This window comes from Maniola jurtina, chromosome 25, assembly GCF_905333055.1.
Source record: "Maniola jurtina chromosome 25, ilManJurt1.1, whole genome shotgun sequence".
Lineage (NCBI taxonomy): Eukaryota > Metazoa > Arthropoda > Insecta > Lepidoptera > Nymphalidae > Maniola > Maniola jurtina.
The window spans coordinates 1,716,601-1,741,522 of NC_060053.1; the positions used below are offsets into that span (position 1 = coordinate 1,716,601).

The window sequence follows — 24,922 nt, forward strand, 5'->3', positions numbered from 1 at the left end:
GTCGTGGTGCATATGTTTGCGCAATTATGTGATGGTACGTGAATCGTCTCTGTTTAATATTTGGTGATTGGCTATAATGAGGAAATTATTATAAATAAAACGGCTAAACTCAGGGACACCTTTAGCATTTGGAGTTATATGTTAATACACGTAATGCCAAGTATATGGCAGGCACAATACGTCGGGTGGACAATGTAGACGTCCCCAATCAAACTACCAGACTTTCGCGGTTTAAAAGAAGAACTTTATCTTATAGAATTATTATTTTGACTCATTCTACTCTCTCAAGAGAAAAACCTGAGGAGGGAAAAAAAAACAGTTTAATTTATACGTTCTGGCTTGAATGAAAGGTCGGTTGATACATGTATATGCCGATTCGGCCATCTTCTACTGACCAGAGCTCCTTCTAGCACGGGGGGATCCCTGCGCCGGTATTCGGCATTTAAACATTTTTATTGGGGCTGCAGTCAACTTCCCTTGTTTCGCTGCGAAGCGTTTTCAATTGCCTAGGTACGGAAACCTAGGTTCTTTTCAATGAGCTCTGGGCTCGCCCCTTACCATGGTATATTTTGGTATATATATTCATTTGTTATATTATGTCTAAATTGGCCAATTTAGAGGTCGGGAAGTCGCTGCTTATAAGACATGGCGTGTATTGGTGTGCCGGAACTCTGCCGCCAGGAGCCACCTAATCGACCGTGTGCCTTTTTTTTAATTAAATCCGACTTTATAAGTCATGGATATCAAATTAATAATTCTCCCGAATTATGCTTTCGAATGTCCCTAGGTTTTACCAGAATACAGTGTCGTCGCTCGATCTCCCAAAACCTCGGCGTAACAATGACACACAAAAAAAAAGGTTTATACCTGCCCTTTTTTTTTGTCCGCTCGCAGCCATCGATGCTCGCTGCCTCTCGTACATTTCTTGAAATGATTATTAACCGCGATGGCACCGTGGTTAAGTCATTTCTCTATCTACTAGAAGGTCAGGGTTCGAAACTTTGGCAACTATTCCTAAATCTTTCGTAGTTGTATACATTACAATTAATTTAAAACATCACTTGTTTAGTGCAGAGAATAACATCGTGAGGAAAACTACAGGTCTGAGAGTTCTCTATGAAGTCCGCGCTCAGTAGTGAGCCGGTGAAAGCTGTCCATGTTGATGAAGACTATGTTGATACCGCGGTAGCTAGTAGTTTATTAGTACACCACCTTATTTTAGCTATTGAGTGATTTTTTCTACCAAATCAATAATTGTAACGACAAGAGTCATTCCATCAGACTGCATTAGACTGCTAATTCAATTCTAATCCCTATTTAATGCTGAATAAGAGCTAGTATTATAAATAGGTGCACTGCTGAAAAAAAACCTAACCTAATTTTTACTTAATAATAGGAAATTGTGATTGGTAAATAGGTCATATGAGAAAATCTTAATATTGGAGCTCAAGTTAGTTCGATACATGGTTTCTTTGTATCTTTGGCTTTGTTAATATTACAATACGATAGTCTAGCCTCCAAACAAATTGAATCTCCATTATTAAATGTCTAGGAAAATGTATCTAAATATAGCAAATAAAAGATGATAGTTATACCCAAGTGCATTTATTTCTGGTAAATAATTGTTTATTTACTCATACAGTTGAGTATTTAGAAAAAAAGAAGAGAAACTGAATTTATTATTTAGACTGGGAATTAAGTAACTTTATTACATTAATCAATTCCCGGCCGAATACTTGCTTCCTAAGCCATACTAATTATTGAAAGGGAAAAGCAAATATTCAGAACAAAAAACCCTTTCGGCTCTAGATATTATCATTTTTATCTAAAAATACACACATGCCCACATATTTAATAGAGATATTATCTACAATTCTTATTTCTATAATAAAGTAAATTTTAAGGACACACATTATACACAGTTTTATACAATCAATCTAGATATATTCAGATCCCAGCTCCGCAGTTAGTTATTTCGTCTCATTTAACCACTTTGGTTTAAGAAGTTTAATTTTATGTTCAAACGTGGAGTTAACTCATTGTGCGGTCTAGAGTATAGATACGATTTTTATAGCCTCGTATTCATAATTTAAGGATTATGTAAATCATTACAAACAAAATTTCTAGAACCCACCTCTGCTAAAACCAAGTTGTGGATCCCCGATTTACGTCATATAAAATACAAAGTGTGTAATACATTATCTGGATTCATTTCTAATTAAATCAATCAATTAATTTAATTAACTAGGGTTGTGGAGCTGATTTCAAAATAATCTAGTCAAAATAATACAAAATATAATACGTCACCCAATATCAGCTTCTGTCGGCTCAAAACACACACTGATTAATTAAGATTTTACACTATCAAATTTTACTAGTTACTAATTTTAACAATACTAAAATTATTGTTTCAATTTTACAATTTTTCTTTTCTCAAAACTTTAATTTTGAAATATCGAAATTAATGTCGAAATAATCTCGAATAGAGTGATGAGTCTCGAAGGCTGAGGGCCCGAATGAATCCTTCTCGACGACTGTCCTTTTGCTAATATCGTCTCCCTTCTCTACCTTTCGACTTTCTCCCTCTTCCTGTAACAGAAAAACACACGAGAGCATCTGATTCGTCTTTTGATTGTCTCCTGCGCACCCCTGAATTTTTATTGGTGGACAGAAGAAATGGTGTTTCAAAGTTCCGCCTTTTGACACACCTCGGTGTTCCTGAATGGTCCGATTTTGGCTTCACAATTATTTCTCATGTTCCCATGGTGTTTTTTTACTTTCGCGCAATCTGGTTGCAATATATGGCATTGTTTATTACACTTACAAAGATTTCTAAGTTAAAATTGACGACTTTATCAAATTTATGACCGACCCTAACGCAATTTTAAAAACTTAAGCTAATTTATTGTTTGTTTATGGATAGGCTCAAAGAAATTTTGTTTTAAGACGTATTTCTCAGTATTTAATTTATTTCATTTCTTTATTTTTTTGTTCTACCATTCTTTTAACATTTAGAGTGATTTATCTCTCAAGCCGTTTGCTTTCTAAAAGCAAAACTTAAAGTAACGGCCATAAAAAAATCTATGATGAATAGGTATGACTATCTCACACTCCCCCAAAATAGATTTTTAATACACGTAGTAATCCCCCTTTTGTCCCTGCAGCTGTGCTAGTTGTTTCAAAATCTATTTTTCTCCTTATCTGTATTAGAACGTTAGTATTAAACCTCCCACGCCTATCTATTATCCCCTCGGGCATGACCATAACTACTTAACTCAGGTATCTCTTTGTTTAGTGTACCCCAAACTACCTGTTTTCTGTTCCTTTCAATACTCTGGTTTTACCTATCTTTCTAGTTATCTACATAGTACCTAAACAAATGAATGGCATTGTAGTTACCCTTAACTTTATCAGTATGAACGTCTATTAATGTATATACATTATTATATGGAACTGCCCCTATTATGTACGGTCCTTCATATAAGCGCATGAATTTTTTTGTCAACTTTTTATCCGCATCTGACTTCGTAAAAGTCTTAAGTTTCACTAAATCTCCAATTTCGAATTGTATTAACTTATGATTTTTGTTATAATGTAATTGCCTACTTTCGGCCGCCTTATCTATGTTTTGTCGTGCCTGTTGTCGAATCTGTTCTAACGGTTCACCTTGTAAGTCTGCCCTCACCGATGAGTCAGTGTTGAAATCAGTCGATAGCAGAGTACGTTTTCCATATATAATCTCGTTTGGCGAATATCCAGTTGTAGTATGTATTACCTGATTGTAACAATCTTCTATATCCGATAATAGATCTACCCATGATCGATGTGATTTGTCGCAATACGTCCTGAATAATCTACCTAACTCTTTATTAACCCTCTCTGTCGAATTTGGCCGCGGATTTCTAACAGATGTGTGCGTTAATTCGATACCTAGTTGGCGAATACCTAACTCGAAAACTTTTGAAGTAAAGTTCGCGCCTCTGTCTGAACATAATGTCTTAATTGTGACCTGCTTATGAAACTTTTTTACACAAGTTAAAGTAGCCTTCCCACTAGCCTGGCGTAGTGGGTATAGTCTGATTAACTTACTATAAGCATCTTGCATTACGAATATGTATTTAAAACCAAATCGTCCTGCCGGTAAAGGTCCAAAAATATCGCAAAAAACTCTCTCTCCTATTTCCTTCGCTATTACAGTTTTTATCGGCCCCGTGTGCGTTTCCAAAGCATGTTTTGACTTCTGACATGCCTCGCAAGCTCTTACAACACGACCTATTATACGAGACATATTTGGGAAATAATATTGACGTTTCATCAGAGCATAAACCTTGTATCGCCCGAAATGACCTACTTCTTCATGTATGCTAACTATCAAATCCCTTAGTATGTTCTCGGGAACATATAACCTTAAGATATCCCCTTTTATGTCTCTTCTATAAAGAATCCCTTCTTTAAGCACGTAGTACTTTGATTCAGAAGTGTCTGCTGTTTGCACGCGTCTAATTATCTCACTAACAGTCTTGTCGCGACTTTGATAACTACCTATCTCTCTCCATCGCTCCCGCACTAATCGTCCTAATGATGTTTTAAATAGGTTCATTTCAGGCCCCGTGGCCTTGTTAGTTAATACATCAGTGGTCCCCTTTAAGTGTCGAGACAATACGTCTGCTACAATGTTTAGTTTACCTTTCACATGTTCGACTGTGTAATTAAATCGCCCTATATAATGTACCCAACGTATCATCCTAGCACTCAATAGTTTGCACGTCTGCAAGAAAATCAGACTTTTATGATCAGTCCTAATGACTAAATTCGCTCCTCTCAAATATGTTTCAAACTTTGACAAACTGAAAATGATGGCCCATAGTTCTTGTTCAGTAACTGTCCATTTGCGTTCTGTCTCTGTCAATGCTTTACTACAGAACCCTAATATTTGTTCTTCACCAGCTTCATTCAATTGATAGACATAACCCGAAACCCCCAAATTACTGCTATCGGTTTGTAAATAATAAGTTCCCTTAGGATCTGGGTGTACAAGAAGTATCGTGTCTATAAACAATTTCTTGACCCTTTCAAAACAATCGTTAATTTCCTCTGTCCATGACCATTTCGTATTTTGTTTTAATAGGTCACACAGTGGTTTAACCTCTTCGCTATATTTTGAAATAAATCTTCTGAAATAATTTATTAATCCCAGAAATCCTCGTAATTGTTTTATAGTCCGAGGTATAGGGAAGTCTAATATGGCTTTAACCCGTTCAGGATCCATACGTACCCCGTTAGTATTTACTATGTGTCCTAACAACTTTACCTCTACACATAAGAACCGACACTTCTCTAACCTTCCAGTTAAACCTGCGGTTTCTAATTTATCTAACACTCGATCTAAATGTTCTAAGTGTAACCTTATGTCCCCGGTAGTGAATATGACTATGTCGTCTAAATAGTTTACGCAAAACTCTCGTACTCCTACTAGGATATAATCCATTGCTCTCGAGAACCCTGCTACAGAAGTCTTTAAACCTTGAGGTAAAACATTATAAGTATACGTCTTCCCCATGAACGAGAACCCAGTATACTTCCTAGAATCTTTATGCAAAGGTATTTGAAAATAGGCATTATTCAAATCAATTAAACTGATATAATTTACTCCATGAAAGGATTGTAAAATCTCAGATGTGAGTGGAGGCGCGCCCGCGTCACCTACCATTTTCTTATTCAACTCTCGTGCGTCCAATAAGAGTCTTATTGACCCATCTCGCTTCTTAGTGAAAGTGAGAGGACTACAGTAAGGAGTCGCTTCCTGTCTGATCACGCCTAGTTTTTCTAACTCTTCTAATTCGGTTTTTACCTGTTCTCTATATGCCAAAGGTACCGGATAACTGTGTTTTACAAAAGGTGTTTCGTCTAACAGCTCAATAACGTGTACGTACTTGTTTGTCAAACCTAAACCTTCCGTAAATACCTTACAGTGTTTGTTTAACACAGGTAGTAATAATTCCTTTTGTTCATTACTTAAGTTCGCGTCATCTAATTTAAATCCCTTAAATTTCTCATTATCTAAATTCATGTCTAATACACTTTGTTCCACTGGCCTAGAGTTTTGATTTAATATTAAATTAATCGTGGCTGCGTTTGTCTCTCCCCCTAACCTTTCGATTTTGCAGTCCGAATTCAGCCTAACACAAGACCTAACGCCCATATGTTCAATAGTCAAAGTGTGTTCACCATTACAGTTCACTATTCCTTTTACCCGCTCTAACCAATCGTATCCTAGTATCAATGACCTAGGAAGACGTCGCATAACTAGTACAGGTGCTTCAACTAAAGTACTACCTAACTGAAACTCTATTAGCACTAACCGATTTGTGCTTTCACTTCGCGATCCAAACGCGCCTTGTATTTGAATTGCTGGAATAGCGATCTCTGGCAATGTCCCATGTTCTCTTAGAATAGAGTCGTACAATTCCCTAGTTATTCCACTAATCTGACTTCCCGTATCTATGAGTGCACTCATACTTCTTCCATACAATCTAACACATACTTCAGGTAACCTAGGTAAAGAATAATCAACACTCACATCGGTTTGTTCATCTAATTCATGATACATTGTGTACACATTCAAACCTCTCCTCATACAAGTTTCACAAGTCACGCCTAACTCATTACACTCTGTTACATTTTCAAACTGGTTTTCCAATAAGATTCCTATACTCCTAATTTCAAATTGACTACTATACTCGTTATAATCAACGCCGCCTCTTAACAACCGTTTAAGTCCCTTATCTCCGGTCCCCAAACTCTGTCCTGGCTTCCATCCACTATTAATTAAGATTCTATAGACTACACCTGTCCCTTCGTGATCTGAGGTCTTTCTGACGCCCGTGCCACACAAGACTAACTGACTTGACCTCGTTTGTGTTGGGCATTCTAGTTTTTTGATGAACCCTCCCCCACATTCTTAGACACAGTAAGATTCTCGCCCTCTTTCACGAACGTGATAGCCGGCCTAATTTGTTTAGATTCGGATACCGTAGGCCTGTTAAAGTTAACCCTAGAACCTAATCGACCACGATAGCCGCGTCCCCTCGTCGAATTTCCCCTAGCTCTCCAACTTCTTGTTGACATTGTTGCTACAATAGGTCGTCTCGATGGTGACTCATTGTATCGTCTACCTCTGTAATTATTACTAACAGTACCTCTCGTAAATTGCCTGGGTTTTTCAACAATATTTTGCTCTATGTTTCGAAGAAATTTCGCTCCGTTCATGATGTTAACTTCCTCTGTTCTAGTAAACCATAATCGTTGTATATCTATAGCATAATGTCGCATAATAGAATTGACCAAATCTCTCTCACTAAACGCAATAGTTAATGACTGCATTGATTCTGCTTGCTCAGCAAAATGTTCGGACATCGACATTCCCGAATCGCTTGAATATACCGCATTAATCAATTTATATCTTATAGATTCCTGAATTTGTTCGGTCCAATAATTTCGTCTAAAATCAATCTCGAAGTCAGCGAACGTAGTCCAGCCCTTCGAATACAAGTCCATAACCTTCCGAGCATGCCCCGAGATGCAACCTAACGCTATATCTATTTCGCGATCTAATCCATTTACCGCCCTTATATATTTCTTTAATCGTTTTAGAAAAACGATGGGGTTAGTGAATGGTTTTCCGTCGAAATTTGGTTTAGTTACTGACGGCTGTACAACATATAAATTCCGGGTCTCAGATAATGTACTTGTGCTCGCGGTTTCAAGATTTGACCCCTGCCTATCAGATTTTTCATTTTCATTAATCCCGTTCGACTCGTGTGAAGAAACGCTCGCGATTTCATTTGAACCGGTATTTGAATTTAACTGTTGTAATTTTGCTTCGAACTCGGTGATTTTTTTCAAAATCAACTCTAATGTAGCATTCCCTAAGGTCGTTGTTTGCTCGCTCGATTCTACGGTACTAACATCGCTTTGCCCCGCACCTACTTGCTTTGCTCTACGTCCCTTCCTACCTGAAGACATCTTTTTTTTTTTTCAATTTGACCCTATTTCTTTTACCAACTTTGGTACTATCTTAAATATTTTTAATTTTTTACTTTCCGTGTAAAATTTAGTAATATGCAAAGTTGTAATTAGAATAATAGTGCAATACTGCTATAATTTGCAACCACATGCGCGAAGTGCTTTGATTATATGAATTCCCAGACTTTAAGCAAAATTTGTTAAGTCTAAGAAATAAGCACGGGATAAATAACTCGGTCTTTGTAATATCCTCTCTGAAAACCTGTAAATTGTACATTTATAAGACACATAGCTTATTTCTGCTCCTGCTCCCCCTATACATAAATAAATGTAAATGTACAACATATATATATAAAACAACATGCAGTGTGTCCTTAAAACTTATAATTTATAAATAGTAATGTAAGTTTATAAATTTTTCTCCCTCAAATACCCAATCACAATTTCTACGTTGTGTTATTTTTATGTTAATGTAAATCTAGTCATATCGTTATTTCGAATACGTACATAGATCCCTGGTCACTCGGCATCATATTTCTGTGATGGTACGTGAATCGTCTCTGTTTAATATTTGGTGATTGGCTATAATGAGGAAATTATTATAAATAAAACGGCTAAACTCAGGGACACCTTTAGCATTTGGAGTTATATGTTAATACACGTAATGCCAAGTATATGGCAGGCACAATACGTCGGGTGGACAATGTAGACGTCCCCAATCAAACTACCAGACTTTCGCGGTTTAAAAGAAGAACTTTATCTTATAGAATTATTATTTTGACTCATTCTACTCTCTCAAGAGAAAAACCTGAGGAGGGAAAAAAAAACAGTTTAATTTATACGTTCTGGCTTGAATGAAAGGTCGGTTGATACATGTATATGCCGATTCGGCCATCTTCTACTGACCAGAGCTCCTTCTAGCACGGGGGGATCCCTGCGCCGGTATTCGGCATTTAAACATTTTTATTGGGGCTGCAGTCAACTTCCCTTGTTTCGCTGCGAAGCGTTTTCAATTGCCTAGGTACGGAAACCTAGGTTCTTTTCAATGAGCTCTGGGCTCGCCCCTTACCATGGTATATTTTGGTATATATATTCATTTGTTATATTATGTCTAAATTGGCCAATTTAGAGGTCGGGAAGTCGCTGCTTATAAGACATGGCGTGTATTGGTGTGCCGGAACTCTGCCGCCAGGAGCCACCTAATCGACCGTGTGCCTTTTTTTTAATTAAATCCGACTTTATAAGTCATGGATATCAAATTAATAATTCTCCCGAATTATGCTTTCGAATGTCCCTAGGTTTTACCAGAATACAGTGTCGTCGCTCGATCTCCCAAAACCTCGGCGTAACAATGACACACAAAAAAAAAGGTTTATACCTGCCCTTTTTTTTTGTCCGCTCGCAGCCATCGATGCTCGCTGCCTCTCGTACATTTCTTGAAATGATTATTAACCGCGATGGCACCGTGGTTAAGTCATTTCTCTATCTACTAGAAGGTCAGGGTTCGAAACTTTGGCAACTATTCCTAAATCTTTCGTAGTTGTATACATTACAATTAATTTAAAACATCACTTGTTTAGTGCAGAGAATAACATCGTGAGGAAAACTACAGGTCTGAGAGTTCTCTATGAAGTCCGCGCTCAGTAGTGAGCCGGTGAAAGCTGTCCATGTTGATGAAGACTATGTTGATACCGCGGTAGCTAGTAGTTTATTAGTACACCACCTTATTTTAGCTATTGAGTGATTTTTTCTACCAAATCAATAATTGTAACGACAAGAGTCATTCCATCAGACTGCATTAGACTGCTAATTCAATTCTAATCCCTATTTAATGCTGAATAAGAGCTAGTATTATAAATAGGTGCACTGCTGAAAAAAAACCTAACCTAATTTTTACTTAATAATAGGAAATTGTGATTGGTAAATAGGTCATATGAGAAAATCTTAATATTGGAGCTCAAGTTAGTTCGATACATGGTTTCTTTGTATCTTTGGCTTTGTTAATATTACAATACGATAGTCTAGCCTCCAAACAAATTGAATCTCCATTATTAAATGTCTAGGAAAATGTATCTAAATATAGCAAATAAAAGATGATAGTTGTACCCAAGTGCATTTATTTCTGGTAAATAATTGTTTATTTACTCATACAGTTGAGTATTTAGAAAAAAAGAAGAGAAACTGAATTTATTATTTAGACTGGGAATTAAGTAACTTTATTACATTAATCAATTCCCGGCCGAATACTTGCTTCCTAAGCCATACTAATTATTGAAAGGGAAAAGCAAATATTCAGAACAAAAAACCCTTTCGGCTCTAGATATTATCATTTTTATCTAAAAATACACACATGCCCACATATTTAATAGAGATATTATCTACAATTCTTATTTCTATAATAAAGTAAATTTTAAGGACACACATTATACACAGTTTTATACAATCAATCTAGATATATTCAGATCCCAGCTCCGCAGTTAGTTATTTCGTCTCATTTAACCACTTTGGTTTAAGAAGTTTAATTTTATGTTCAAACGTGGAGTTAACTCATTGTGCGGTCTAGAGTATAGATACGATTTTTATAGCCTCGTATTCATAATTTAAGGATTATGTAAATCATTACAAACAAAATTTCTAGAACCCACCTCTGCTAAAACCAAGTTGTGGATCCCCGATTTACGTCATATAAAATACAAAGTGTGTAATACATTATCTGGATTCATTTCTAATTAAATCAATCAATTAATTTAATTAACTAGGGTTGTGGAGCTGATTTCAAAATAATCTAGTCAAAATAATACAAAATATAATACGTCACCCAATATCAGCTTCTGTCGGCTCAAAACACACACTGATTAATTAAGATTTTACACTATCAAATTTTACTAGTTACTAATTTTAACAATACTAAAATTATTGTTTCAATTTTACAATTTTTCTTTTCTCAAAACTTTAATTTTGAAATATCGAAATTAATGTCGAAATAATCTCGAATAGAGTGATGAGTCTCGAAGGCTGAGGGCCCGAATGAATCCTTCTCGACGACTGTCCTTTTGCTAATATCGTCTCCCTTCTCTACCTTTCGACTTTCTCCCTCTTCCTGTAACAGAAAAACACACGAGAGCATCTGATTCGTCTTTTGATTGTCTCCTGCGCACCCCTGAATTTTTATTGGTGGACAGAAGAAATGGTGTTTCAAAGTTCCGCCTTTTGACACACCTCGGTGTTCCTGAATGGTCCGATTTTGGCTTCACAATTATTTCTCATGTTCCCATGGTGTTTTTTTACTTTCGCGCAATCTGGTTGCAATATATGGCATTGTTTATTACACTTACAAAGATTTCTAAGTTAAAATTGACGACTTTATCAAATTTATGACCGACCCTAACGCAATTTTAAAAACTTAAGCTAATTTATTGTTTGTTTATGGATAGGCTCAAAGAAATTTTGTTTTAAGACGTATTTCTCAGTATTTAATTTATTTCATTTCTTTATTTTTTTGTTCTACCATTCTTTTAACATTTAGAGTGATTTATCTCTCAAGCCGTTTGCTTTCTAAAAGCAAAACTTAAAGTAACGGCCATAAAAAAATCTATGATGAATAGGTATGACTATCTCAATTACTTCTAACTGCTTTGCACCTTCTTCAGGGCTGTCTATTTTAACACTAAGCTCACAATCTGATGTATCTACACTTATTGCATCAACGCTTATATTATCCTCATAATTTGGCTCACAACTTCTTTTTTCCATATTTTCTTTTTCCCTTGGGTGAACCGCAGAACATCTTAAATACAACCACGAATTAATAATATTCATTTTATTAACAAAGATGGTGATGGTATCTTACTTTGAAAATTTAAACACATTTTAATTTTTTTTAAGATGTGACCAGAAAGTTTTCGGATTTATTCCTTTACTTGTGCTATAAGACCTACCTATCTGCCAAGTTTTATGATTCTAGGTCAACGGGAAGTACTCTATAGGTTTTCTTGACAGACACGACGGACGGACGGACAGACAGACAGACAGACAGACAGACAACAAAGTGATGTTATAAGGGTTCAGTTTTTCCTTTTGAGGTACGGAACCCTAAAAAGTACGTTAAATAAAAGAAAAAAGAAAAATGTAACTATAGATTTGTATGAAAAGTAACCTTTATATAAACCTTTGATTTTTTAAGTCTTAAAATAAATAAGTCTTTTAAAGCCGATGATTTTTGTCAGCCCTAGCACAGAGTACAGTCTATTTGGGCTGCAAATTGCAAACACCAGTCTCAGTTTTTATCTAGTTTTGGTCTACAAAGTTTGGTGTAAAATGTTCACTTTTCATTAAGTTTTTGATTAAATAAATAAAATATAGGTACTTGCTTTGATTTCTGGTCAGTTTTCGGAAAGTTTTTTTTTTTAAAACCGGTTTTATGTCTTTTTGAAGTCAACCACAACCTCTTTTTTGTACCTTTCCTCACTTCTGAAAATGTATTACAAAATGAATCATGGAGGAAGAATCTAATAAAATACTAAGTATATAAAATATCTTACTATTGTTACCATAGCAAAACAATTGTTATGTATTGTACACTTACTCATATTTTAATCCAATGGAGTCAAGTAAATAAAAGTAGCACTAGCTGATAACTAGTAAGATTTTGCTTGTAAAAGCACAAATTGAAGTGTTCTATAAACGCGCATGCAAGCCACACCAACAAACCACTGCTAATAGGAAACGTTCAAGTAGAAAACGGTTTACCAACTACAATTTTGGAGTCAATTTACACAATTGATCCTATCTCACTCTTTTTTCTCTTAGTTTTCGGAAATTGATTGGAATTAAAACAGTAATATTGTGCTAACACAATATTACTGTTTTAATGGTTTTACATCAATTTCCGAAAACTAAGAGAAAAAAGAGTGAGATAGGATTATATATATTGACATAATGTCTAAACATTATGTCAATAAACTTTTTAACATATCTAGGATATCCATTATATTTTCTGTCTGTGGTTTTTCCGTAACGGTTTTAATGAATTTACTGTCTCGGAAAATGAGCACAAAGTTTGACCTTTTTGGATTGAAAAATACAAATATTTGAGCCCATATGACTTTCGAACTAAGTATTATATCAGTATATTTATATTATATAAGTATATCAGTATATTATATAAGTATATTTTTAGAGAAATCTGGAAATCATGACTACAGATATCTAGATAGTTTCTCGAATATGCCTACAAAATTTCTTTGTTTTTGATTGCTTGATGTTCAAATGAAAATAAAACAGACATATAATAATACTATTTTCACTTATTTGTTGTTATTATTATATTAAAGTTATGCGTGTTGTGTGTGCGTGACGAGCGTGGAAGAGGATGCAAAAGAGTTGTAGGGTTTTATGCATGCGCTATTGCCAGCGAACATGAGACATATTATTGCCTACAGGCATACGTCTAACGCAAGTTGAAATGTACCAGTGTATTTAGTTAGACCTATCGACAAGTTTGGAGTCGGGTGCAGGTCTAAATGTGGCCCGTGTGTTTAGACTGTTAGTTTCTGTCAGTTTCACGTGTCGTCCCCCGCACTTCACCACCCCGCTTGCACAAATCGAGACAGCACGAAATTTTCAAGATTTCTGGGTGTAATTTCTGGTTTTCGTAGTTCCCACATAATTATAACAATATAAAATATATAACGATAATTTTTTTACTACATAATATTCATTAAATTTTCTAGGTCTGTGGTTTTTCCAAATTTCATTAAATTGCTTCGTTGTCTAGAAAAACGAGCACAAAGTTGGGTCTTTTTTTAAAGAAAAATACAAATCTTTGAGCCCCTGTAATTTTAAAACTACATATTTTTAGAAAAATCTAAAACACCACAGACACAGATATTAGTTTCTAGACTATGTCTGCAAAATTTCATGGACTTTGGTTGCTTAATATTCAAATGAAATGGGAACTACGATTGTATGGAGTAAGTGACGGAGAGAGCTCTGTTAAGCCACATCAAACCGAATAAAATCCGACATTTTGATCGACGAATCTACAGACGTATCATTTATCAAAATCGGTTTAGCTGTTAAGTAGCTACGAGCGGACATACATACAAATAAGTCGAACACATTCCTATTGGATCGGGTAAAAAGCTGACGAGTCAGAGCTTGAAGCTATATAGGTAGTGTTTCAAAGTAGTGTAGGGAGATCGAGAAGAAACGATTAGTAAGGAATTCACTGGGTAGCTGGTATACTATAATAAATAATATTGTTTGTACAACGCAGGAACACGTTATTAAAAAGGATTAATCTAAACTAATTGTTTCCTTTGAAAGCGTATCTGTTTGCACATCGATGCTGTTTGCATACGATTATGGATTTATTAGTAATGTTTGCTGTTCTGCCTCTATATAGATACTGTGCAGTTCGTTTCTAGTCTCTACCTATGCTTTGGGACTGAACATCCTATTTAACGTTGAATAACGCTTAATAAATATGTACTTACCTCTTATATTTTTATTATAGGTTCACAGCTCACAGCAACGGTTGTTGGCATCCTACCTAATCCTAATCCTATTATCCTGTGCGGGTATTAATAATAATAAAATTAGGGGCTATCCTTGCCAACGATCCCCCGTCGATTTCCTACGTATGATATTATTGTTCTTATCTCTATCTGCCCTGGTTCGTGCATTCTCGGTTCCTAGATCGGTACATTTGTGATAACCAAATTTCAAATTGCTGTGATTGGCTGAATTTACTATGTTCTTGCTGCGACAGTGAGTTTGAGCCACTAGCGGAACAATGTTAGCCGGTCAGAAATGATTGCAATTAGTCAACCTGTTTGACGTCCGTGTTCTGATTTCGATTACAAAAAAGAAAAAATTGTTGTTGCAATCATCAATTTTAGCAAATAGTGAAAGAGAGTCGGCCAATCAGAGGTCACAACTACCGTCACACTTTCTGTCACACTATGGCAGTAGGCATACCGAGTAATGAAAACAATTTTTCATTCTGTCTAGGTCGAAGTAGGGTTGCCACCTGGCTCTTTTTGATTTACAGGCTACCACCATCAAAAATACGGGGTTTAGATTTGAAGAAATTTGAAATTTTGAAGTATTTGAAGAATATATATATAGGCGGTGTTTCTCTCTGAAATGCATGGAAAGCCTATTTAGATATTTCAGTTTATTTATAAGTTTTGTATTTTTTCTCTGTATGTTGCCGTATCTTGATTGGTGAACTGTGTTTGCAATGTGGTTTTAAATAAAAGATTTATTTATTTAAATAGCTTTTAAAAACTCTTAGTGTTGTAAAGCAAAATGTTATACATTTCATGCATACAATCTTCTCATTTCAACTTAAAATTACATTTAATTTGTAATTCCACCTTCACAGTATCAATACTATGGCCGTAGCCAGGAATCGATTGCGGGAGAGGTTTTATTAGGGCCGGAACTGAATCCTGTCATGAGGAAAAAAACATTCGCTCAACTTTATGGGCTAATTACCTGGTTAGTGGAATTTCGCCTTTCAATTTGACAGTGAGATAAAATACAACAATAAAAAAGCGCGAGCGCAGTGAGCGTAAGTGTTTTTGGTTCAATACAGAAAAAATTAAAATGAAAGGGAAACGAGTGTAGCCATAGCAAGATTTTATTTTTAAAGCTTCCTATCCATACTAATATTACGAATACGACAGTATATCTATTTGCCTATCTATTTGTTACCCTTTCACGGCCCATCTTCTTTACCAAAATTTTGGTACTTACTATTCAGAGGTAACTTGCATCCCAGACATTTTTTTTAGGCGGCTTTTTAGCCCGGAAAATCCCCCACGGAATTTTTAAAAATCTAAATTCATGCAAACGAAATTGCGGGGTTTACACCAAGTAATAGAAATTCAAAGCGCGAGTGAAGTGAGCGCGAAATGTTTGATATATTTCCAAAAAAAAATTGGTAAGCAAATGCAAGAAATAGTGTAAGTATTATTTTAGGCTTAGGTTTTTGACGGCTTCCCAGGCGCAGTCGCCATTTCGAAATTTCTGGTCTGGTGGGAGGCTTCGGTCATGGCTAGTTATATGGTTAGTATGGCCCTAACGGCCAAGAAATTAGACTGCATCAACACTTACCACTAGAAAAGATTAAAGTCACGGGCTAACTTGTATAAAAAAAGGCTTACATCCTCAAACCAAGCCCCACCGCCTTGGCTACGACCATGATCAATATCGAGTGGGTTTCGGCTACGCATTGCCGCAAAAGGAAAATATTCTTTCTACTGGACATAACGTCAGTGTTTGATTTCGCCAGCCAGCTCCTGCTGAATTTGTAAAAAACCGGCCAAGTGCGAGTCAGACCCACGCACCGAGGGTTCCGTATTCGGGTATTTTTTCCGACATCGACTCGAGACATCAAAAACTGTTATGCATTAAAAAAATATGCATAAAAATAAATAAAAATCTGTTTTAGAATGAACAGGTAAAGCCCTTTCATATGATAACCCACTTGATATATGTAGTTATCTTACTTTGAAAATTGAAAATACTAATATTTGTTCATGAACACATGACAGACGGATAGAAGGACAGATGGACAGACGGACAGACGGAAAGACTGATAGACTGACAGACAACGAAGTGATCCTATAAGAGTTCTTTTTTGCTTTTGAGTTACGGAACCCTAAAAATATTTAGTTTTATTTGCCCCGTATTTTATTTTCATAATTACAGGTTTCTGTATCCTGAAATACGGGGTAACCAGTAAAATACGGGGCCTCTGGCAACCCTATGCGGAAAACACTGTCACATTCAAGTTAATGTCAAATATTTTGTTTTCAATTACAGAAAGCTGCATCAATCATTATTACAATATTTTCTTTGTTGTGATTGGCTGAATTTTTGAGTTTCAGCCAATGAACAGACTGTTTGCCAATTAAACGTCATAACAATATAAATGCCAGAAAGTTTAACCAAATAAAACAAACTTAATGAGAACCTAGTGAGAATGCAAACGGCACACAATTTATAATACATATTATGTTAGTCGTATATAATAGATATTATAGTAGTCGTTCACTTTGGTAATAGTCAGATTGTCATCAGTAAAATTGATATTGGTCGATGTATCGTAAATTATTGTTTCGGTGACAAATATTTTTATTATCTATTTATCTTTGAACAGAATGGAATAGAATGAAATGGAATGGAATACAATGATAAATTTTTATTCCTGTAAACTTTTAGGTAAACTTCAAAGTGTTTTTGGATGGTCAGAAAAATTTACCACTGGTTCGGAATGCCGATCCTACGTTTTCTAGGGTTTCGTACCTCAAAATGAAAAACGGAACTCTTATAGGATCACTTTGTTGTCTATCTCTCTGTCTGTCGTGTGTGTCAAGAAAACCTCTAGGGTACTTCCCGTTGACTCAAAACCATGAAATTTGGCAGGTAACCTAACTGCGTAATTTTGGGTAGTTTTTTTAATCGATAAAGAAAGTTTGCGACATTGTTCAATAAAAAATTTGGATTCCAACTCCTCAACCCTGATGTTGCAGGGGACCTGACTACTAAAGCTAATGGGATTTAAAAAGTGTCGATTATTAATTGATATTGAAGGTATCTATACCAAGTAAACACTTTGTCGTTGACCTCAACCCTGATGCTCTAAGAAATTGCATTCCTAAATCCTGGTGATCCCTCGGGATTTGAAAAGGATCATCCGTTTAAATATTCTTACGTGATACAGAAACAAGTTGCATCCCGGGGACGGGCTATTACGGAGAGGCAACTTTTGTTCTGGGAAATGAAAGGATCGGGATTTTTAAAAACCTAAATCCACGCGAGCGAAGCTGCGGGCATTAGCTAGTTGTAAATATATTTAGAAGCTACTATAAGATAATAGATAAGGTACTTATTTCCTTATATTTTTATTGTATGGCAGCGCGCGGTTTTAAATTATAAAATGCACGTCCTGTCCTTTTCTGTAATACATTTTTTTCTCAATATCTACCGCTTTATCTCATAGCAAAAGTCCGTAAGACATAATACAGTGAAAATAAGCAAAATATACAATTTTTGCAGTTTCCACGTCAGTACCTGTCGAATTTTTCTAACAGTGTAAGCAGCAGAGCTGAGTTTACCATCAAGTGTTGATATGTGGGTGTTCCATAGAAGCTTTGCATCTAACATTATACCGAGAAACACGGGGTTCTCCTTTATTTTCAACATATCATAGATTTATCAATGAATTTATGTCATTTAAGGTCCTGGTATTGGGCAGTGTGAATTCAACACACTTAGATTTCTTTGCATTTGGAAGTAAATTGTTAGCAATAAATCAGAGAGTGACCTGTGATATGGCATTACATATATTATGGCATTGTCAAAAATTATAATATTAAAGCTGTGCGTATTGCGTGAGGAATAGGTTGCAAGAGAGTTGCAACTTGCAGGGTTTGATGCATGCGCTATTGCCAGCAAACATGAGACATATTTTTATCTACAGGCAACGTCTACGCATAACGGTAGGTAACGCATACGTCTAACGCAAGTTGAAATGTACCAGTGTATTTAGTTAGACCTATCGACAAGTTTGGAGTTGGGTGCAGTCTAAATGTGGCCCGTGTGTTTAGACTGTCAGTTTCTGTCAGTTTCACGTGTCGTCCCCCGCACTTCACCACCCCGCTTGCACAAATCGAGACAGCACGAAATTTTCAAGATTTCTGGGTGTAATTTCTGGTTTTCGTAGTTCCCACATAATTATAACAATATTAAATATATAACGATAATTTTTTTACTACATAATATTCATTAAATTTTCTAGGTCTGTGGTTTTTCCAAATTTCATTAAATTGCTTTGTTGTCTAGAAAAACGAGCACAAAGTTGGGCCTTTTTTTAAAGAAAAATACAAATCTTTGAGCCCCTGTAATTTTAAAACTACATATTTTTAGAAAAATCTAAAACACCACAGACACAGATATTAGTTTCTAGACTATGTCTGCAAAATTTCATGGACTTTGGTTGCTTAATATTCAAATGAAATGGGAACTACGATTGTATGGAGTAAGTGACGGAGAGAGCTCTGTTAATATTCAAATCAAATTGGAACTACGTTTGTATGAAGCGAGTGACGGAGAGACCCCTCTTAAGTCATCGGGCTGCTGTATAGAATAGTATAGTTGACACAATCACAATGCATTCTAAAGGTTATAGATAGGTATAGCTCATTAGAGCCACCAGACACCCGACCTGCAGTTAGAAACTGGAGTTGTATATATTATACAAGTGTAAATTAAAAATTTATAACACCCCCGACAAGTGAAGGTTACAGTAACTAGAAAAGAGCTGATAACTTTCAAACCGCTGAACCGATTTTCTTGGATTATACCTAAGAACACTCGATCAAGCCACCTTTCAAACAAAAACAAACTAAATTAAAATCGGTTCATTAGTTTAGGAGCTACGATGCCACAAACAGATACACAAGTCAAATTTATAACACCCCTTTTTTTGGGTCGAGGGTTAAAAAGATTTTTTTCTGCATTTCGTAATAACCACCACCACTGACCACTTGAGTGATGACATTATGTTCGTGAGCTACCATCTATACCAATTATCCTACATCAATGGGTAATATGTACCGCCAAGTCTGCTCGTGAAGCTCATAACAAATTCAAAGTTCATTCAGTAATAGTTTAGCAGAAAATAAATTATGATGCAAAACGCGAACACTTAATTGAAGTGTTGAAACCTGCGCATACCTTTAGCTGTTGCAATTTATACAGCTGACTGATATATGACAGTTTGGCTAAGTTTCTAATATGAATCATCCACTCCTCACAGTCTCGTGTCTCCTCTTAAAACGAAAAGGTTATGACCATAGACTACTGGCCAAATGCGGATAGGCAGACTTCACACATCGTTTTTCATTATGGAAAACTCAGGCACGCAGGTTTCCTCACGATGTTTTCCTCCACCGATAAAGCAAGTGATATTTAATTGTTTCAAACGCACATAACTCCGAAGAGTTAGTTTCATTAAAAAGCCTAGTAAACCAATGTGGCTTATTCTGTTGTACACAATATCTTAACTAAACTAAAATGATAAGTCTAAACTCTAAATGTATTGCTTTCATAATCAAATCAAATCAAATTTCTTTATTGCGAATTTGGGTAAACAGTGGAGATGTTACAAAGATAAAAAAGTACAGCCAAATTCTGCTTATAAGCATGCAATATGTTACATTAAATTAAGATACATTTTTGTCACACAAAAAATAAATAAATAAAAATAATAATTAAATAAGAATAGCAAAATGTCCAAAATTAAAATACAGTTATAACTTTTCTGAGAGGTAATCATTAATTGAGTAATATGTCTTTTCTAATAATAGTTTTTTCAATTTTCTCTTAAATAAAGGAAGTTCACGGGTCTCAATTATATAGCTGGGCAAGTGATTATACAAAAGTGGCCCAGTGGAGAAAAAACTTTTAGAAAAATGAGCAGTTCTACAAGAGGGGTGCTGTAGTTTATACGCATGTCTTTTACTTTTGAGATTTTTATACAAGTCCAAGTTTTGTTTAATAAAAATGATAGTCTCATAGATATACATACATGGCATAGTCAAAATATTATACTTCTTAAAATAGGGTACACAACTGTCCGTCATTTTTAATCTAAATATTGCCCTTAGACATTTCTTTTGCGCTTCTATGCAAAATGCTATATAGCACTGATGATGGAGACCATTAGATTTGGATCAGTTTGGTTAAAGAATGGTATACCTACAACAGATAATTATGTACATTACGTACCTACATTAGCATTAGCTAAGTGCCCTAATATGTAATGTTATCCTTATTAAAAACAAATGTTTTTTTATTTGATTTTAAGAATTATGGAGCTTTTGATTTTGAGTACAGTGTTATAATAAAAATGTTTCTGTCCTTTCCACAGGAGATTCAAGGAGAGAAGGGTCTACCGACGAGCCCTCTGCCCCGGACGTGGACGTCGACACTAGCGACGCCACCGCCAAGGAGCCAGAGAAGGAAACTAAGTAAGTTCCCCAGGTTTGCGATAGATGGTGCTAGTTGAATGTAAAAGGTGTGTTTCTGAAACACGAATTAATAATGCTACCGTACGCTAGGTGGCGTTATCCATCCATATAATATTAAATAAAATAAGGACTTTTCCCTTGTCTGTTTGTCTGTCTGTCTGTGACCTTTTCAATACTTAAATAAAAAAAATAAAAAAAATTGCGTCCATGTAATTGACATAGGCTACTTTTTATCCCGGAAAATCAAACTGTTTCCACGGAATCTCCAAAAACCTAAATCCACGCGGACGAAGTCGCGGGCATCCTCTAGTGATAAATCCTTTTTTTTTTGAGGCTATCAAATCCTGAAGATACTAGATTCAAACTCATTCTAAACGAATGATTATTTCATTGCTAAGTGCGTGAGTGCAATTGTGATTGGATTATCATCAATCGATAGACGTCCACTGCTGGACATAGGTCTCTTGGGCCGCGCCGCCTGAATCCAGCGGCTCCCTGGGACTCAATTGGTGTCGCGGGGGGTCTTTCAACACTACGGAACAAACACAATCGAATTAAATTTAGACACAAGTTAGTCCTTGACCAGGATTGATTTGACAGATTGAAAGGGCTAGGGCAATTTTGATAACACCCACACCCCTTTGGTTTCTATGGGGCATAGTACCGAAATGGTACTTTGCTTGGCGGCACGGCTTCGCCGACAGGGTGGTAACTTGCCACGGCCGAAGCCTCCCACCGGGCAACATACATTGAATGTTATTCGATTTATCAAAATGTAATTCAAACTTGAGAAGTTCGTATTTATATTATATTTTTAACATAATTTATATTAGCATAAATAACATAATGCCGCTTCCCCACCAGCTGGAAGGGCGCGAGCGCGGGCGCGCGCGGCGTGAACCGCGCCGAGAGCTGCCGCGAGCGCGACGCGCCTCGCCGCGGCAAGCACCGCAACGCTTCCGACCCCAACCGCCTCACCGCGCACCACAACCAGTAAGTTATCCATATTAATATAATATCATAAATGCGAAAGTGTGTCTGTCTATCGTCGACTAGTTGCCGACTATAAAAGATGCCGAATAGTCGGTTTTCCCGACTAGTCGGGGACTAATTGGCCCATCTCTAATTTTTATCAATGTTAAATGTACCTACTCGAATTTTATACTATTGAATGATTGAATAACATCCGTCCCAATCCTCAGAAAAGGCTTCCTTATGATCTCTTTCCTAACGTTCCATACATACTTTCTGTTATAAAGTACATTTTATGGTTTAAATCTGAACATTATTGCTCGCACATTTTAAACCAGTCTGTCCACAGCATAAACATCGCTTCATGCGCCACACTTTACGCCTAATATTAGTTTAGTTAATCTATTTACATATTTATTATCGTCATTTCCGAAACACATTTAGGTACTAGTTACAAATTACCTACTTTTTCAATCTTATCGCATGGCCCAGTGACTTAATAGATTGTTGTTTAAAAATTAGATTCTACAATTTATTTTTCGTAATATCAAAAGAAAACCATACTAATATTATAGAAGCGAATGTCTGTCCATTATATTCCCCATCTGTTAACCCATTTTTACGAAAGGTACAGTTGTACTTGTATAGTTAGTTCTCTTGATGGTTTTGCAGCATCGTAGGCACAGTAAAGGCCATAAGTCGTATAGCACCTTAATGATCATTTCGCGGATTTGCTACTCTACTCCTGAGGCCGACCGTATATGACCTCTATTCGGTATAATAAAAACTTGCAAGTTAATGACAGACACCATCTTGATGTGATAACTAATTATATTATCTGGTCGGGAACACAAATCACTAATTTTTTTGTGATATATAGTCACAAATCCACAGATTTCTGATTTCCCCTTTACTTGTGCTGTATAGAAGCACTTTGAAGTACTTGAGAAGTACTTTTAAGGTTCTGATTCTTCCGAATTGACAGACAGACCAACAACGAAGTGATCCTAAAAGGATTCCTTTTTCCTTTTGAGGTATGGAACCGTATAATAATCCTGAATGGAACTGCTTTCATAAATCGACTATAATACCAACTTTCAAATTGTAGGTAAGTAGGTACCTAACTACTGACGTTTAGCTTCAAAATAAACCGTAGGATTCCTTAGATTCCTTCAACAGAAATAGACACACTGAGTATGGCAGGGACTTAGATATTTTCCACCTTAACTGAGCTAGACATTTGAACGTCTTAACTGAAACTAATAAAACAACCTAATTTCAACTGAATTGCCTAGGTCATACGTTACAAAATCGTTTCATAGCGGTATCTTAGCTAATTATTGTTTACAAAGCGTTGAAATTTAAGTCTAAATTTATTGTAATAAAGTCCATTTTTATGTGCATTAAAGTTAATTAGTTCGTTCTTATGACAACCGAAATTATATATCATTGGAAGAGGAATAAAGTTGATAACTTGAACGAACTTCTCTTGAATACACTTTGCATTCCTGTGGGATTTGTTCGAAGTTGACTATAATGTAACTTATTTAGTTAAACCCTTAGAAAATATCTAGGATTTGTCTCTATATTTAACTAAACTCAATGGTTTTCAACAAAAGACTTACAGTTTACAGATTAAAAAATTTAAGAATCGGATTTTTTGAAATTCTATATATATTTTTTTTCACTATAGGTAAGCGCTTGACCACAATCACACCTGATGGAAAGTGATGATGTGGTCTAAGATGGGACGCGTTTACCTAGAAGTTAGGTACATGAACATGAGATCAAGATTGTCCTACGAAAAGGTTTTAATAGCAGCTCTAGGAGTAAGGTATCTCAATGGTTTTCAGCAAAAGTACTATGTACGAGTTTCAGGCAACGGTTTTCAGTAGTTCATTAATTATAAGTTACAATGGAACATGAAATCAAAATCTTTAACAAAATATGCTAAAATCTAATATTCAAATGTCTTTGGTTTTCAGTAATTGTACAGGATTTATTAATGTCAGGCATTGGATGTGAATAACTAATTTAATTTGAAGTTACATGAGATATGAGATATTGCTTATGTAATAAAATGTTTGAAATACTTATTATTCCACATAGTTGTAAGAATTAAATGTACGAAATACGTATAGGTACCTCATAATAATTATCTTTATTTTTATTTATGTTTATTCTTAAATGATCTAGAATTTAGGCATCTCAATGGTTTTCAGTTAGGCACAGGATATAATGCGAGTTTCAGGCATCACATTTCAAATTATAATATGAGACTAGTTGAAATTCTTTGAATTTCCGTGATAAAAATTAGCCTGTGGCCTTCCAAGTTATCTCTATGATTTCGTCGAATTCTTTTCAGTGGATGGGCCTGAAAAGCAAACAGACAGACAAACACATTTTCGCATTTGTAATATTAGTATGGAAGTATGGATTTAAAATATAAATAGTCGTTCTAGTATTTGGTTACCTCAATGGGTTTCAGTGCCGCACAGGATATGAAACGAGTTTCAGGCATCGGTTTTCAGTAATTTAGTTTCAGAATTCACTTCAGTCTCGATTCAGACGCGATCGCGTACGGACGTACCTACGAACGTCTTTTTGACTAGAAATTATAACTTGTTTATCGCTTTAACAGTGTTTTTATAATATTGAGTATTGTTGTTGCAGTGTTTTTGAATAGTTATTTTGGTATTACTTATATTTTTTTTTGGATATTATAATTTATATGTCCAAGTCAAAGCCATCCCGGTAAATGGCAGTAAGTGGTTGATTAATCCAGAGATTTGGTATGATACTTCACCTCAGGTCCTATACCTCAAACAATCAATCAATATCTATACCTAGATTCTCTCCTAACTATACCTATATAGTAT

General features: G+C 35.6%; 1 protein-coding gene across 4 annotated transcripts in view; it reads left to right on the forward strand.

Annotated features, from left to right (window-relative positions):
- LOC123878207 (rho guanine nucleotide exchange factor 11) overlaps positions 1 to 24,922 on the forward strand; it is a 207,419-nt gene that overhangs the window by 152,636 nt on the left and 29,861 nt on the right. For all 4 annotated transcript variants that reach the window (XM_045925328.1, XM_045925330.1, XM_045925331.1 and 1 more), the window contains 2 exons: positions 20,972 to 21,071; positions 21,936 to 22,064. In XM_045925328.1, coding sequence (XP_045781284.1) covers positions 20,972 to 21,071; positions 21,936 to 22,064 — 229 coding nt within the window. The remainder of the gene's footprint in view (positions 1 to 20,971; positions 21,072 to 21,935; positions 22,065 to 24,922) is intronic.